The sequence below is a fragment of the Agelaius phoeniceus genome, chromosome 1, assembly GCF_051311805.1.
Source record: "Agelaius phoeniceus isolate bAgePho1 chromosome 1, bAgePho1.hap1, whole genome shotgun sequence".
Lineage (NCBI taxonomy): Eukaryota > Metazoa > Chordata > Aves > Passeriformes > Icteridae > Agelaius > Agelaius phoeniceus.
In genome coordinates, this window is record NC_135265.1 from 85,051,764 (window position 1) to 85,068,847 (window position 17,084).

Consider the following 17,084-nt stretch of genomic DNA (forward strand, 5'->3'; position numbering starts at 1 on the left):
TCTTTAGCTGTAGAATACTGGTGAAAAGATGGCATTTTGAAGTTTACCATCACATAAAGAAAATCAACTACAGAAGGAACACACAGAGGAATGTACAGACTGAAGTCACCCATCTTTACCTAAACAACCCCCTCCTTTTATAAATAAGATACCAAATTTTTGTTACTTTAATATGAAACATAAACCTGAACCCCTGTAAAGCACCAAGATCCGTGTGCATCCACAAGTATTTTCCTGATCTGCCCAACTGAAGACCACGTTGGTCCCTCTCATACTTGTCTGATGCAGGAGCAGACCCAGAGATTTTAGCCAAGCTTCTTGGGATTTGCAGACCTCAGCCTGGCAAATGAAGCAGAGCAAGACCAAACCCAAAGGGCTCTTCAACTCAAAACATAAATATTAAAGCAATGGGCATAGCCATGCCCAGTCTCCTCTGTGCTGAACAGGTCAAATAAATTCATGCTGCTTCAGAGCAGCTGATCAAAGTCCCATTTTCAATTTTGCATTAAACAATTAGCAAGTCTTTTGCTGCTCTTCATTCTCTGGTAAGTACAACTCTCGACTCTGTCTCAAGAGAATCCAGTAGTCTGTGGGGACAGACAGACTCCGAGTCTGCTCAGTCCTTAGCAGTCATTTTGTACAATACTACACTAACAGCCTTAACAAGAATTTAAAGTGGGAAAAATGAAAAAAACAGAAGTGCTTCTAAGAAAAAATTAAAGTCCTTGTTTCTCCTATATGGGGCTGGAAAATAGCAAATGTTACAAAAAATAGAACAAAATACTACATCTGAGTCAGGAGAGGGAAGGCCCTGTATTTTGATCCTGGTATCATGTACTAAAATCACCTGAGATATTATTATTTGTGAAATAGAACTACTAAAAGCAAAGAAATCAAAGAACAGCTTGTACCCACTGATAGCAAATAGCTCCAAAATTCACAATTTGTCTTCTTCAGAAAGAATTCTACACCACAACTATAATCAGTCTTCTCTAGAAGAATAAATATTTGTTGCAGAATAACTAATTGCTCTTTCAGGAAGGTATTCTCTTCCTTCTTACAAATCCATATAAAAGCTGGAAGGGGAATTCAAGTATTTGATAGGAAGTTAGGAAGAAAAGCATCTTTACTGTTGTCACTTTACTGTCAGCAACTTTACTGACCCCATGTCATGACATTGTTTAATCATCAATAGAGCTGTGCTAAGGTAGTCTTTTCTGAACTGTTTTATAAAGTTAGTGCAATCTATAGGACTTGAGGGGAAGGAAAAAAACAGCCAATTAAATTTATTATTTAAAACTGCAATGTAAATTTTTATCCTTCTCCTACCTACACAGGTAATTTGGAAAATCCACAAATCTCTGAAATTAAGATAAAATTCTGTTAGGTAATGACTCATGTAAAAGGTGATTTCTTTCAATTTAAGTTTGATCCTGGGCCCTCTGTTCATCACATATGGATATGTCTGTGTTTGTCTCACAACAGAAAAGATGGGTTTAATAAGAAGAAGCAATTCTGCACTAACACATTATATTTCAGAACAACAGACTTGATCAGAAAACAGCAATCCTTGACTTGCTAGCGTAAGAGAGGGAATAAAAATAGCTTCTGGTTTGCAAAAGACATGAAGGAGTTGGAGAACAATTTCCTGCCACACTCTGGTTGCTCCCTATCATGCCTATGTCAGTCTGGCTCAGGTAAATCTACTCCCACACACAGCCTAGTGTTGGACAATTTGCATCTTCCCTGGATAAATGAAGGGTTGGAGACTCACAAAATGGACAATGGTCCCAATTTGTCCCCCTCAGAACAAGTCACTACCCAGGGACTGAAGCTGCAAAACAGACCTTAAGCCATATAAAATAAGACAGCAAAAAGACTGCATGTCCCAGAAAACACAGAGTAATGCACATCTGGCAATGTAACATTATTTTAGCATGGGATGCTGCTCTGTGTTGCTGTGACATGACCGAGTGACTCTCCAGTTCAGCAGAGGAGAAGAAACAGGTAATTAAAAGCAAAAAAAAACCCCAAGAACTGTGTTAATTACAACACTGTCAGTTTAGAAACATGGTCTGACCTAACTGTAGCTGTATTTAATGAATTGAGAGAGTCAGTCTTAGGAGTGAGCACCTGAAGGTGTCACAGTACCAAGATTTTAATCATGGCACAAGCCAAAGGCTGGCCTCCTTCCCAAGAAAGCCCTGTCCTAGCAGTAAGCGTTCCTCAGAACGACCACAAGCAACACGACCAGCCCCCTTAGAGCAGAGAAAGCTGTGTTGACACTGAAACGTGAGCTGTACCCCCAGGGAAAGCAGCAGTAATTTATTTATTATCCATAAAAGAGTAGGCTTGGTTCCAAAAGTACCATGAGAAGTTATTCAAAAGAAAAAAAAATAAAACCAAACTCAATACCACAAAAAGAAACAGAAGGAATCTGGATTTGTACCAAGATACTGCCTCCTCAACACCCTGAACCACTGCTGAGACGTTCAGAAATAAAGCACTGCCACAGGAGCAGATATTGAAGAAAAGCACAGAAAAGTTTTTTCTTCCCATTTGTCTGAAACTGTTTATTGATTTTGGAGACTCCCCTCCTGGCAAACTCAGACAAAAACAGGGGGGAAAATACACATTCTGTGCACAGTAAGAGCAGACATGCCATGCTTGCTGTATTTATCTAGGAGGTATTTTTGCTGTCTATGCAAGACAATGACCTCAAACATAAAAAGTGCAGAAAAGAAAATCATCTAAGCACAGGAGTAAGAAAAAATTTAAACAATATGTTTTTTCTATAAAGTAACTTGGAGTTTTTATTTATCTTTTGGAACTTACTAATGCAGGGAAAAAATTGTTATCATAAACAAAATAACTCTACACAACAAAAGATGAGTGTTTTAAAGGGTTTGAGTAGAATTTACTAGTCAATTTTCTCTTACATCAGAAAACTGCTGTCATAGCACCCAAAAAATCTCCAGGGTGAGCACTGAAGAATGCCCACTGTGGAATGCATGGGGCAAGAAGGAAGAAATGAACTTTTCAAACAAGTCATCTAGATAATCTAAAACAGAACTTTCTTCTTGTGTCCCTGGAGATGTTGGCCTTGACTGAGATTATTCTGTAACTGCTGGATTTACATATACTACAGCATGGGGACCTCCACGCAACCTCAGAGGACAAACTCCTGCTCAAGTCACCACCACACCATCTCCTGGCATCACGTAACACAAATACAAAGGAGAAACATTTCTCCCCTCCCCTGCAAAAAACCCAAGGACCATGCTTTTTCAGAGAAAAGAGGACCAGCAGACTAACAGGAATGACCATCAGACTTTGGAGATGGCAACAGCTGATCATCAATGGTGTGTTTGTACTCAGGCACTTGAATTTTACTGTTCTTTAGTCTAACCAAGGCACTGAAATATTACCAAAAATCAGTAATATAAAGAGGTTTTATATCATCTTACTATGAATGGTAACAAGAATGTTTATCGAAACAACATTTAAAAATTCAGAAAGCATCTCATCAACCATTGTTATCCATTTTAAATCTGTTTGTGTGGGCTTCAAAAAATAATGTCATTAACCCCTGTTTACTGAAAACCAACAGTTTTAGTTCCACTTCACAATAACACCCCAGTAACAGTCAATGAGATCAGCATGCATTTATATGAATAGAGCCTAACACACAGGAAAGGAAAGTAGGCATGGCAAACAGAGAATCACACTGATTGTTAGTCACTCTTGGTGAAAACGTAAAGTAACACTTATCTGATTAAGTACTTTTGGATCAGTACTTGCTGTTGGAACCTTACAGTATGGCTATATTTAGAACACTGATAATATAAAATGTAATTTTCTTGCTCAAGCTCCATGTCAGAGTGATGATTTTGCATGTTACCTGTTTATTCTTTTGAACAAAGGAAGTTTTCACCGTTAGCACCACAACACCAGTGTAGCTGAGGAAGACCATATTTTCTCTAGCCTTTGAGTCACTAGTAAGAGCTTGCTACAGAAACACCAACTACAACACAATGGCTTCAGGAATACTGAGGCTCACATCTGTCTGGCTTTTCACGCAAAGGAAAAAGGAGGACTCCAAGCTGTGGGGTGTTCCTAGCAATCTGGTGTAGTAAAAGCTACTGCAAGTTTAACCCTCAGCCCTTCCTTTGTCGAGTAGATCCTTGAACATGGGTTTCCTGTAAGAGAGTTCCCTAATTACCTGGTTGATGATTACTTAAGTGAGGGATTCTCCACCACACTTTACTGAGCTGTTCCACTTTGCATACACTACAGCAACACTGAGAGAGGAAGAGGCAGAAGATCTCACAGACCAGCCTTGAATACTTATGCACAGGTCAGCCACATTTAATAAAAACAAGACACTAGAGAACACAGAACCAGACCTGAAAATGCAGTCTATCTAGTGCACATCTGCAAGTACCTCTGGCCAAACTGCACCACGTCATTTCCACCTTTCCTACCTGCTTTAATGATGCATGCCAAAAAAATACTGTACCCAGGTTGCATCATTTTTTGACTACTAGAGAAAGCTTTGTAACTCATTTCATCACTGAAACCGTAAAGGAGACTGAGAACTCTTTTCCATACAACACATGCCAAGGAACACACAAAACACAGCATATTATATAATTATCATGTTGAATTTACAGGAATAAGAAATTAATTTTATGGTCTCATAGACACTCTGAATCTGGAAGCTATAGTGAGAACAAAAGAACATAGAAAAACCATCCCAAATCCATTTTTTCCCTTTCTCTGGTTATTACAACTCTGCACAAATGCAGAGCACCTGAGGCAAGCTTATTAGCTGAGTTTAACAAAACTGAAAAGTTATGGTTTCTGGTATGAGGGGACAAAAGTGGGTATGAGATGCTGTGCTTCAGTGCCCTCAGAGCACAGCCATGCCACACAGCTTTGTGACTTGCTCCTTAGCACAGGTGCAGTCCCTGCCTCATCGCTGAGACTCTCATGCTGAAACTATGACATCAATATACTATTCCCATCAGTTATTTAATGATAAGCAGCCTGGCTCACTGGGCAACTCACAGCTCTGGAAACACTCTCTATATTAACAGGATTCATACGTTAATAAGAGTTGTAATTTCCATGACCTGGAAATGCAGCCGTTTCTAAATGATCCTTAAATCATAATTTTAGCTGGAAACATGGACTGTAAGTCTTTTCCATTTCACAGTTTCTCATGCATAAACTGGCTTAACCCACTATGGAAAAAACAATTTCTAAAGGCCCATCATTCTCTTAGAAGCAGCATTAAAGTGTGAAAACTGTCAATTTTCATGGAAATCACAATGCCAGAGCAACACAAAAAGCTGCAGTATACAGAACACAGTCGTTGCCAGAAAATCAAGTGTTTGCTGATGCTAACTGAGTAGCTAAAGCCCATACACAGGGGAGCACTTGTTAAGGCACTGAATTGCGATTCAGGAGAAGTGAGGTACTTCCCTAACTCTGTCACAGGCCTCCTGGCTGCTTTTGGAGCTGGTCGTGTAAATGTGTTCACACTTCTACCTATATAAAAAATATGGAGTCTTCTACATGTATATCTTTAAGCCAAATGAATATTGTTAAGAAGTTTTCATAAATACTTGTGAGATAATTCAAGTCCATGACAACAGAAGTCTACATGAGGACAGATGATTAAGAATAAATGCACGTATTCAAGAGAACTCTCATTCCTTTGAAGGGAAAAAACAAATTCTTTCATTCTGGCCATAAGCATGCATTGGGTTCTGAATTACTTGGCAAAAAGAAATTTACCACACATTAACTACACACAAAGCAGACATGTATTTTTTGAACTGACTTCAATATAAATATTTAGGAAGTTGTTTTCCTTTAAGGGCCTTAAGCATCTTCTCAAAGTGTACCCAGGAGAGCACTTGAAACTGTAACTAACGCCCCTTTCTCCAGTGCCACCTCCTGAAATTAACTGTTAATGGTGTAGCCAGCCCAGACAGGGTGGTAAGTAAAATCTGTCCTATCAAAATATTCCTGCATAGCACAGAAATGATTCCATGAAGACTAGCAATTTGACCAAGATGTAAATTTACAGGAGCAAAACCTGAATAAAAATGAATCTGAAATTGCAAGGGAAAGAACATGAACGGCAACTAAGACAGGTGACAGTAAGAAAGTTCAGTTTCATCTAATGGTAGCAGGGGCGGCATAAAATGGCAAGATGAAAAAATATGAAAGATTCCATAGGAACAAAATAATGAGAGACAACTGGGAGATGTGGAAAATCAAAACAAATCCTGAATATTCTGGACAGTACTGAAACGAAAGAAATTTTAGAAATGAAAGAGATTTTATAACACCTTCATTTTCTATTCTGGCAGATTCTGAAAGAAAGGAAAAGGGGAAAAAAGGAAAAATAAAATATGAGAAATAGGAATTTGGACTTCAGAAAGAACAGCTGTCAGGACTGGATTGCATTGCATTTATCTCGCCATTTGGCTTACCCTTACAATTAGTATCCTTATCTTCAGCAATCCTGAGATATTAGTCATGACTGAAAATACAAATCTGTTACAGTATATTAGCTCAGCAGTTACATTCATTTGGAGGTGCCAAACACAGAAAAAAAAATTACCCTGTTTCATTCTATGCAGTAGCAAGAACAATTTTTCTGTCATTACTTCCAGAGTTTTATTTAATGTGATGTATGTCCACTGACACAGAAAGAAATACTTTGGGCCCAGACTGAGAGGAAGACAGGGTTAATGTTGACTGTGGTGCCAGGAAAATGCATCACAGGGAAGCTCCCTGTCTCAGGTGGACACGTAAGAAGTGCATTGAAGTGAATCAACTGAATTCTGCAGGAGTGGTCCAGATACAAATAATGAAACAATGTGAAGGCCAATGCCAAAAGCACAAGTGTCAGTTTTGCAACTGTTAGAGGCAGCAATCTTGAAAGTTGCTACCATGCAGGGATAGAACAAGGGGGAATGGCTTTAAGCTAAAAGAAAGGAGGTTTAGATGAGATATTAGGAAGAAATTTTTTACTATGTGGTAAGACAGTAGAACAGGTTGCCCAGAGAAGCTGTGCATGTCCCATCCCTGTCAGTGTTCAAGGCCAAACTGGATGGGACTTTGAGCAACCTGGTCTAGTGGAAGGTGTCCCTGCCTTCAGCAGGAGAGCTGGAATGAGATGATCTTTATGGTCCCTTTCAAGCCAAACCACTCTGCGATTTTACCACACTGATACTGAACATTTATGGTTGCAGTCATTGCCCTTTGCCAGCCACCACTTTGCACATTACACAGAAATCTCATATAAATACAAAACATAGAAAATATATACAATTTGCTCAGTTTTCCAATTAAAAACTAATTACATGTTGCTTCTTTTTACCCTAAATCATGCAACATCTGGAGATGAGCTAGAGTATGATATAACTGGTGTTACATTAAGAGATGTTCTGTGCACAACAGTGCTCTCCAGGCTTTCCTAGACAAGAAAATAAAACCCTAACACAATATTAATTTTCTTAAGCTGGTTGTGCAGTTTTACAAAGTAACATGCTTAACTATGTGTAGTAGTTATAAAATAGTAAGAAAAACTTTCAACAAGTTGAGATGTGCAACTTGCTCTGTAGCTGGGGGTTTTCTTTCCCCAGTTCTGCATGTAAACATTACTAATGTTTTACATCCATATCTGACTTCCAGAGACACTTCTATCCAGCAGGGAAGGCACTCTAAAATAGGTGTGCTAAGATGCGCCTGTATTTTTTAGTACCATAAGGCCCTGTGATATAGCAAAGGAAGTTGATGCACAGAAAATAAAGGTCCTACTTAAAGAAAGCACTCATACATCCAGTTGAATACAGAGGCTTTCCTCACATTTGCCAGACTCCAGAGGAAGCTTTTCTGTGCTCAGACACAGGCATGAAGATGGATCCATAAACTGCTGGCTTTTATGGGAGATGGAGATGACTTCAGTGGCCAGGGAAGATGCTCTGCTCTTTGCAGGGCTCCTAACAGAGCAGAACAGAATGGATCCTTGAGCTTGCAGTGCCATTTATGACCAGTGTATGTCTGTCATGCCAAATTATGGTCAAAAAAGAAACCAACTGAAACATCCAGAGAAGGTTCTCTCTGTTTTCCCTAATGAAACAAGGGCAGATACTAACAGAAAGATACTAAAGAAGTGTATTTGTCTTTTAGTATCCGTTGCATAATCACAAAGTAAATTGTCATTTCTACTTTTTCTACTGATTGTTCTTAAATTCACTTTCATAAATCAAAATAAATGTTCATTAAATAAAGCATTATGTACTTGATAAAGCTTCTAAAAAACTTATGTCTAGCAATCAGTAATAATGAAATTATTGGTTCTGAAATGTGCAATTTTTTTTTGAAACTGAAAAATTGGAAAAAACCCTGCAACACCAGCACAAATTGCAGTTTTTCCTTTGCTATTTAAAATAAACAAACAAACAAAACCAAAAAACAAAAGTCCAACAGTATCATCTTCATTTAAATGTGTAAATCTCAAGGAACTGTGCCGTGGAACACACACAATCAATTTATCTGTATAAGCACACAGCAGAGCGCCTCTACCCTGCACAAAATGATACATTAAATTTGTTCACTGTTTAACAAGGGAAAGTCACAATGTTGCTGTTAATGATTTACATAGAGACAAAACAGTTCTGCCTAAATTTTGTTAAAAATTTTGAAGCTACGGTCATTTTAACCTCCCTTTCATAACTGCAAGCTAAGCCAATCAATAAGCTGGAAATGTGTATAGCACGTCTTCTGCCATGAAAGGAAGGTATTTCTGTCACAACGGCCTTAACAGCCAGAGGTCCTCAGCCACACTCCACAAATGCAGTTCATGTCTGGATTCACATGAAAACCAAAAAGGACAAAGCTATGCACTTTCCTGACCCTAACAGATTTCATCACTGAGTGAGCAAAATCTGATTAGGGATCAAACATCCACCAGTATCCAATATGGATGATAGCAACTGAGGGAATTATGAATCATTCAGTGAAGTCCCCTGCTAACAGCACCGACACATCCAGGCTGGGAAGGTCTGACTTGCAAGAAAAGGCAGCAAAGAGTAATTCAAGGCTGAAATGAGCTCAGATAAAACAGGCAGTCACCTCTTGGTGCACATGACAGTGTTGCCATCAGCTTCCACATGAGCAGATTAGCACCCACACACTTTGTTATACAATATCACAAGTGCATCTGTACCCTACCATTGGCTTCATCTTCTTGAGCCATGTCAGGAGCAATATGACTGGAGTTAATGCAGTTACTATAACTTCTGTTCATGCATGTGATTTCTGAATCTGGCTGCTGACAAGTTTACACAGATGAAACTGTTTACAAAAGGATTCAGGAGTTCTATTCAGAAATGCCCCCAGGCCCCAGTGGTCCTCTCTGAGATGCATCAATGACATGGGTTCCTATTGCAAATTAATTTTTTTTAATGAATCTTTGGATTCATTAAAATCCTGGATACCCAGCAATCAAGACAAATTTTTAGTCAGCACTGCATCTGAATTACTCTTCAAAGCACACGTGTAAATTGGCACCATAAATCTCCTCTCCATCAGGATTTTAGAAAGCAGCTATACTGTTACATCAAGTAAATACAGAGAGGGGAGGCACCTTACATCTACCACTCTTCCTTTAGGTTAGCCTAAAAGGTCACGATCAAACAGGCTCAATTTCATCTGGAAGTAAGCATTTTATTTACAATAAGAGCAGCAAGCTATGTCCTACTCTGCAAGTCAAAGAAACATGGCACACACTGTTTCATTACCACAGCACTAGCAATGGCATCTTTTCTTCACTCCCTGCTCCCTGTACTACTTTCTGTGTACACTGCAAGGTTCCCTATTAAATACAAACTAAGGAAATGAAACTGAACAAAAGTACTTTAGCCCACTAGCACGTACTTTAGATCTATTTCCTACTTTGTTGAAAATAAATTTATGATATAAACATTAGAACTAAAAATAAAAAAGCTGCTGAAGCAATCACAGTCTCTTTCAGCCTGTACAGTGTGAAGTAGAGCAGTAAATTGCAGCGAGCAGACAGCACAGCTCTTAAAACTTGCCCAGCTTTTGCTCTCACAAAAGAGATCACTTAGGACCTCATCGTGCTGCTGCTCTCGTCGTTTAATTAACGGACTAATAAATTCCACTGCTGGCATATCTTCTACTTGTCTGTTCTCTTGAAAAATCCCTAACTCTCCCGCGGTCTGCACTCGGGCTGACCGCTACTTAGCAATAGTGCTGCCAGAGCGGTGCTTGTCACCAAAGGCAGGAGGTACTGGGAGTAGTCACCGCGGTCTCCCACCAACCTCGGACAATTTTGGGCACTTTTAATTCGCGGTTGGCAATGCTCTTCCTTCCTCTGCCGCGGCCGTGCGGTGGGGCTGAGACCTACGTCTGGGACGGCTGAATAAACCTTTCAAAGGCTTTTGGCAGCTGCGTCCTAGCGCTGGGGCAGAGGGGCGTATGGATGAGAACATCTGCGGCCGCGGGGGCTCTCCGGACCCTCCGCCGGACGGGTCTGCCCCGAGCCCCGCCGCGGCCCCGCCAGTGTCCCTTGCAGCCCCGGTGGCCCGGGTCGGGAGCTACAAGCAGCGGCTGCCCTTCGTCCCGCAGGGCCGCTCCGAAGCACCCCCTGAAGGGAGCAAGCCCCGAACCGAACCGGCTCTCCGGTCTCGCAGCCGGAGGGGCAGCGCCGGCAGCCGGCCCGGGGCGCCCCTCCCGCGGGGCAAAGGCGAAACAGGCACTTTCTCCTGCTGCTGACCTTTTTGCGCCCGAGCTCACCGCCCTGCCGCCCCCGGCTCCCCGCCGTGCCCCCTCCGTCCCAGGGCTGTGCTCCGAGCGGCCCGGCCGCCAACACCTGCGCGTCGCTCCGAGCTCGGCGCCCAGAGGGAAGCGAGACAGGCGGGACGGAGGGAAGGCACCGCGGCCCGCCGGCCAGCACGGCCGCTGTCGCCGTCCGGAGCCGCTCCCGCCCGTGGAGAGGAGCGGCGGCCGGTCCGGCCCGGGTCCCGGCGGGAGCTTACCCGGTGGGGGGTTTGCTGGCCCCGGGGCGCACGAGGGTCTCCATGGCCGGGCCCCCTCGCCGCTTCTCAGAGGACGGGCTGGTGCAAGACGCGATCCCGGCAGCGGCGAAGGTCGGAGGCGGGGGTGCCGAGAGGGAGGGAAGAGCGGAGAGTTCAGGAGTGAGAGCCGCCCTCGCCCCCTCCCTCGCCCCCACCTCCCCCGCTCCCCGCCCCGCTGCCGGGCGGCACTGCCCGGGCCGCCGCCGCCCACGGCTGCCCTGCCCTGCCCTGCCCGGCCGGGCCGCGGGTGCGGGCGGGGATGCGCTGCCGGGGCGGCCCCCGCCCGCCTTACCCGGCCGGCAGGGAAGCCACGCCGCGCCGCGGGCCCTGACAGCCGGGCTGCCCGGCCAGACCGCAGCCGGGCACGGCGGGGCGAGAGCCAGGCGGCGGAGCTCCCGGCGCGGCGGAGCTCGGCCGGCCGCTGCCCGGGCAGCGCGGGAGTGCGGGGGCGCTGCGAGCCGGTTTCCATGAGACTGCCCGGCACAAACGCAAACACGGCCGTCGCCCCCGCGGGCACTGCCAGGGCGGCCGCCCACGCCGCCCACGCCACGGCGTGGGAGAGGAGCGGATGGGGTAACAGGCGGGGGAGAGGAGCGACAAGCCGAGAAACCCCCCGCCGGCGCCAGCTCCCAGGACCCTCCTCTGTCTCTTCTGCCACGAACTTGGCAAACCCAGCGCTTGTCAGGCGAGTGTGCCCGAGACTGAGCCCCGCGGGGAGCAGAGGCTTTTCCTCAGCCTCACACCCTGACCAGCCCTGGCTCTGCCACCTAAGGCCTGTTTCTCGTTACCTCTCTTCATACAGGGACATGTTTTTCTTCTCTCGGAGGCGGCACAAACAACTTTTAAAATTAGCAGCGGCTGTGGTAAGGAAGAGGGGCTGGAGGGCCGTGGCACGGCAAGGCAGGATTCTCCTCGGGTTTTCGACCTGTGGAACGAGCCCAGCACGGAAAAAGCAGCCCCAGTTCCCGGGCGGTGCGGGGCGCACAACGGCACTGTCTTCGTGGAAACGCGGGCATCGCGTAAAAATCTGTGTGTGCTGTTTCAGGAACATCCCCCCTCACGCCTTTTCCCCATAATATCGACTGCTACACCTGCGTGCAAAAGCAAAACCCGGCTGGAGGCGGGGAAGTCTGGCTGGCACTACTGTTGTGTGTGTCCTGAGCCCGGCGCACCCGGCTCTGGGCAGCCTGGCTTCTCCAGGTATTTCAAGAGTTTTTCTGCTCCTCTCCATTTGTGTCATCTTGCTTTCCCAGCCACGGTGGGAGGCTGGCAGAGACAGGTCAGGCCAGCAGCCAACACTGGGACCAGGAGATAGGAGCAAGCAGGCTGACTGAAGTTACAGTTAGAGACTCGAATGAGGAACTGAGCTGCTGCCTTACCTGGCTTTTACCTGGCTGCCTTGGTGATAGTCGCACAGGTTCTGCTTAATGGCCACCCCTTCCCCAAACCCTTCCATCCCTTCAGTTTTGAGCTCATATTTCTGCATACTCTGCCCATCAGAAAGTATCTTGCCCAGCTCAGTAACCCCACAGAGTAGATGCAAGCAGCTTCTCTGGCTCCAAAAGTGAGAGTTGCTTCCTCAGTAAGCAAGACTTGGCAAATAGGGGTCAAAAGCTGCATGTGGCTGATGGCATTGCCATATGCAAAAAACCCTGTCCCAGGCAGACTGAAAATTTGAAACATTCAGACATTGGATTAATTTGCAAGTAACAGAGGAGTGAAAGACATGTTCATCTTTTCTTTACTACATGACTGAAAGATCACGGTAAATGCCCACCTTTGTCTACCAAGGCTTTTGCATTATGATCAAAATACCAATTTCTATGTATTTACCCCTATGTATAACATAACACTTCTTGTGCTATAGTTGTCCTTAACTTTATCTTCTCTCACTTTGACAGCCTCAAGTCTCCACTTAATTCCCATCTCCTCAGCAGACATTTAAGAATGCTGGCTTCCATTCCTTTTTCTCCAAGCCCTCGTGTGCAGGTACCTATGGGAGGCAGCTGCCTGTCCTAGCTGTATGTAGAGAAACAAACCCACAAATTTGCAGAAACAAAACATTGATCTCTAATTTCCCTGTTACCATGGGTAGAAGTTGACTGAGTCACCACAGTTTAGTAATTACCCCGGTCATCTGAGCCACATGCCGCAGTAATGAGCCACATGCATGATCCTAATTTGCACCTTTATGAAAATAAATAGGCTAGGCTGTATACTTTATTTTGCATGTGGATGGGTTCAGTCACTGCGTGCTGTCAGTTTCCATAGCTCCAGGAATGAATGGTCATCTATTAAATCATGGGAGCTTGATTTCGTAGCTCTGTTCATCATCTGTTCATTTTTCATCTCCTGTTTTTACTCCTAAATCATAATCAACTCCTCCCTATTCTAGAACAGTTGCTAAAGCTGCACAGGCACAAAAACCTCTGCAGAAACACCCAAATGTTTTCCCAACTGCATCATTAGCAAACTACACCAAAAGGACTTCCCTTGCCTCAGCTGTAACTTCTAACTTTTTATACCTGAGCAGGGGTGTAACATAAAAAACATCAAACTAGTATTTGCTTTTTATGTTCCCTTCATTTAGTACAGCATATCAAAAGAGTGAAAGCCTATTAATTACCAAAGTCATGATCTTGCATCTCCAGAGCACCAGTGGGGCCAAGTGCCCATGTCCCCCATTCTTTAGTCACAAATATCTGATGGAAAAGCTGAGTGAAATGTGAGGAGTACACTGTGTGATGCAACATGGGAATCTGTTTTTCTCTAGGCTGCTTGGCACTGTGTCCCTCTTAAAAAGGGCAAAGGGGCTATTTCTAGTGTGCATTGTAATCCCCACAATCAGGGTGCTGTGCTCCTTTGTTTAGGCAAAGGGCATTAGTTTGGAGAGGGGCTATATGAATATTTGCCAATGGCATAAAATTGTGAGATTGGCATGTTCAGCTCTCCCAGTCTGTTTAACCCTTTTCTGTTTGTAGATAGGCCTCTTCAATATGTTTCCTAAGCAAATCAATTCACTTGCATGACAAAATCCTTGTTGTAAAATAGTTTAGGCCTTTACAAATAAAAAATAGAAATCAATTATTCACCAGAGCAATTTCACATTTATGCCTTTGTAGAGTTTTCAAAATCTTATTCCTATTTTTCTTCAGCTTCACTGCTGGTAGTATTACAGAATCAACCCTTTAAGGCTACATTTTTTTTCTACTGAAACTGGCCTGCAATATTTCAGGAATTTGAGTTTGTAGTATAAACGTAGCTGAACAGGTAAGGAATCTAGTAAGACAAGTCTAATACCAAAGAATTTGTTTGTATAGCAAAAAGAGCTTAAAATTAAATCAGCATTAGCTAGTATGCACCAGTCAACCAAGCCTTCTCTCTAGTCCAACACATAATCTCTTTTTATGATTTAGCTGTTTGAGGACCATCATAGAATCAGAAAACCGGTCTGAGCCTAAAAATGAAAGCAAAAAATAACAACCCCAAATTTATAGCAGGAAGAAATTGCGAATAGAAGTTAATTATTGTGGTTAGGTTCAGTTAATAGCAAACTTTTTTAACTGCATAAGTCTTTTTCCCATTTTAAGCAATCTAGAAGTTGCAATTTAAGCATTAGTCCCTGTAAGAGAGTTGACTTACCGTACAATTGTAAAATTCCTGGTTATGTAATTATAGCAATTGGAGTTGTGTAGCCTCAAGCTCACAAAACTCTTTTATTTTGCTACCCATAGTGAAAAGGAAAAAAGGGACAGGAATTTAGATTTTCAGGGCTTACTGGGCCTTTTCCTTAAGTCCCAGAGCACCCATTCTTCAGAAATTTGTTCTGGGAGTTGGCCTTACATGTCCTGTTGTTTTTGTTAGGAACCTGAAATAGCTGAGAGCACATTATATGCATTTTAGATGAATGAGTCAAAATAACAAATAAAAACTTTTACTAGTTTTGAACAAATATTGTGTCATTGGTCCATAACAGCCTAACACACTATCAAATACCACTGTGAAGAGGCTGAATTTGCTTCAGAAAGGCACCATGGCTTGATAAGTGGAGCACTCAAGGGGGAACAAAAAACAAAGGTGCTTGGATCTGCCCTGAGTCACATAACAAATTGCCAATAAGTTTCTGCTTCATCTTTTGTTCTTCTTACTTGTCTTGTGTGGTGCTGAGAAGCCTCCTTTGAGACTCAGTGCCAAACTGCACTTGCATGGCATCTGCAAGAGAGCAAAGACAGTTCCTGCCCTGGACATCCTTGGAGTTTTGGAACAGCAATTTTGGTTTTCTTCATCTTTTAGAAACTTACATGTAAAATGTCTGTGATGTCACAAAGATACTAATCATACGAAAACATGACAAGACATCTGAAAGAGCACATGGATATAGATACAGATAAGGGTTTTTGTAGCTTTTGCTGAGGTAGTTTATGATATTTCTGAATTATTGGGTAATTGTCTTCTGCGTTTGTAGAAATACTGAAGCTTGTCCTTTGTCTTGCTATCTCTCAACCCATTCTGTTTTGAAAGACGGATCCCTTCAGAGATTTTTTTCCTTTTATCTCCCAAAACTTACTGAAGTCAGTGAAGAGTTTAGTGGGTTTTTGGCATTAAGACCTACAAAAGGTATCATAAGTGTGGTGAATAAAACTAGAGGCTCTTGCCCACCCCCTGCATGCAAAAGGCTGCTGAAAAAAACCCTGTTTGACCCTTCACTCATGTCTTAAAACTGTGGTGTGACCTGGAAAGTGGTGGAGGGCTGGATGAAGCAGCACTGGAGACGAGAGGGTGTGTGATGCAATCCTGGCCCAGCACCAACAATCAGGAGCTGCAGGGCAGATTGAGCACCATCATGCCATGCAAAAATACTCTGGAAAGGAAGGGTCCTTTTGCCTAAGAGAGTATTTCAGAACACAAATGCAGGGTGGGAACGTGATGTACATTAAAAGAGATGGGAAAATGGTTTAAACACATGATGTGAATAGAGCAAGTGAAATTTCTGTGAACAATGCATTAAAGGACATTAAACAGCCATCAGGACATAAAAACTGGGTTATTTTAAATGTGACTAAAAGTGGACACAGCAGACAACCACATAAGCTGGACTGAAGCTGATCTCTATAATACACTGATGCAGTCTTGAGTGTAAGAACCATAGAACTTTGGGGATTTTGTTTTAAGATCTGGTATTGATTTCATGCTTATTCTTCCATGTATTCTTTTTTCTCCCCCAACATTTTTTTCCCCTACTATTTTGTTTTATATGTTTTGGGCAAGTAGCCTTCAATTTTCTCTCTTTTCTACTATTCCTCTTATTTGAACTTTTATTCAAGATTTGAAACCTGAGGCCTACAAATGAGCTGACATTAATGAAAGTCTATTTACTGGGACAGACCCAGTGGGCCAAAGCTCATGTTCTTGGGCCCAGCTGAGGTGAGAACCTTCCTAGGCAACATAATAATATAAGATGCTTCATAAAATAGTTGCATGACCCATACTTATCTGTACAGTGAGAACATACTTCTCCAAACAGTGTCAGAGAAGGCAATAGTACTATCCAGAGAAAATCCAAAGTCAATTTTCAATACCATGTCGTATTGTATGACTGAAAAAAGCCTTTGGGAAATCTTGGCTACCTAATAAAACAAACTTGAATCAAAACACTGGGTAATTTATGTAAAATTATCTTCACTGTACTGAGGTGGGTAATCTTGCTAGGCCTGCTGGTCAGAGTGACCCACCTACAGCCATTCCTCTCTGGGAGGTTTTTAGTTCTTTGAAGCTGTGAAAGTAGCATTTCAGAGATGCGACTCACTGCCTTACTTTAGTGGCTCGTGCCACTAAAATTCGCTTAATCTTTACCTCTTCCTCTAATGCAAGTAATTTGTACTATTAGAATTACCCTCTCATTCAGAATTTTTGTGAAACTGAAGTAAAGGTCTTGGGCCACCCAGCCCAGCAGAACTATCA

The 17,084-nt window shown here is 43.0% G+C and overlaps 1 protein-coding gene across 10 annotated transcripts in view; it reads right to left on the minus strand.

Annotated features, from left to right (window-relative positions):
- The window catches only part of COBL (cordon-bleu WH2 repeat protein), a 157,581-nt gene extending 145,397 nt beyond the window's left edge, over positions 1-12,184 (minus strand). For 9 of the 10 annotated variants that reach the window (XM_077182679.1, XM_077182673.1, XM_054647821.2 and 6 more), the window contains exons 1-2: positions 11,912-12,184; positions 11,085-11,162 (exon numbers count right to left, since the gene is read on the minus strand). In XM_077182679.1, the coding sequence (XP_077038794.1) occupies positions 11,085-11,162; positions 11,912-12,174 (341 nt within the window). In that variant the 5' untranslated portion in view covers positions 12,175-12,184. Of the gene's footprint in view, positions 1-11,084; positions 11,163-11,415; positions 11,783-11,911 lie in introns of those variants that run through there. The other variant, XM_077182683.1, reaches the window with a different exon arrangement.
- Positions 12,185-17,084: the final 4,900 nt, after the last annotated feature.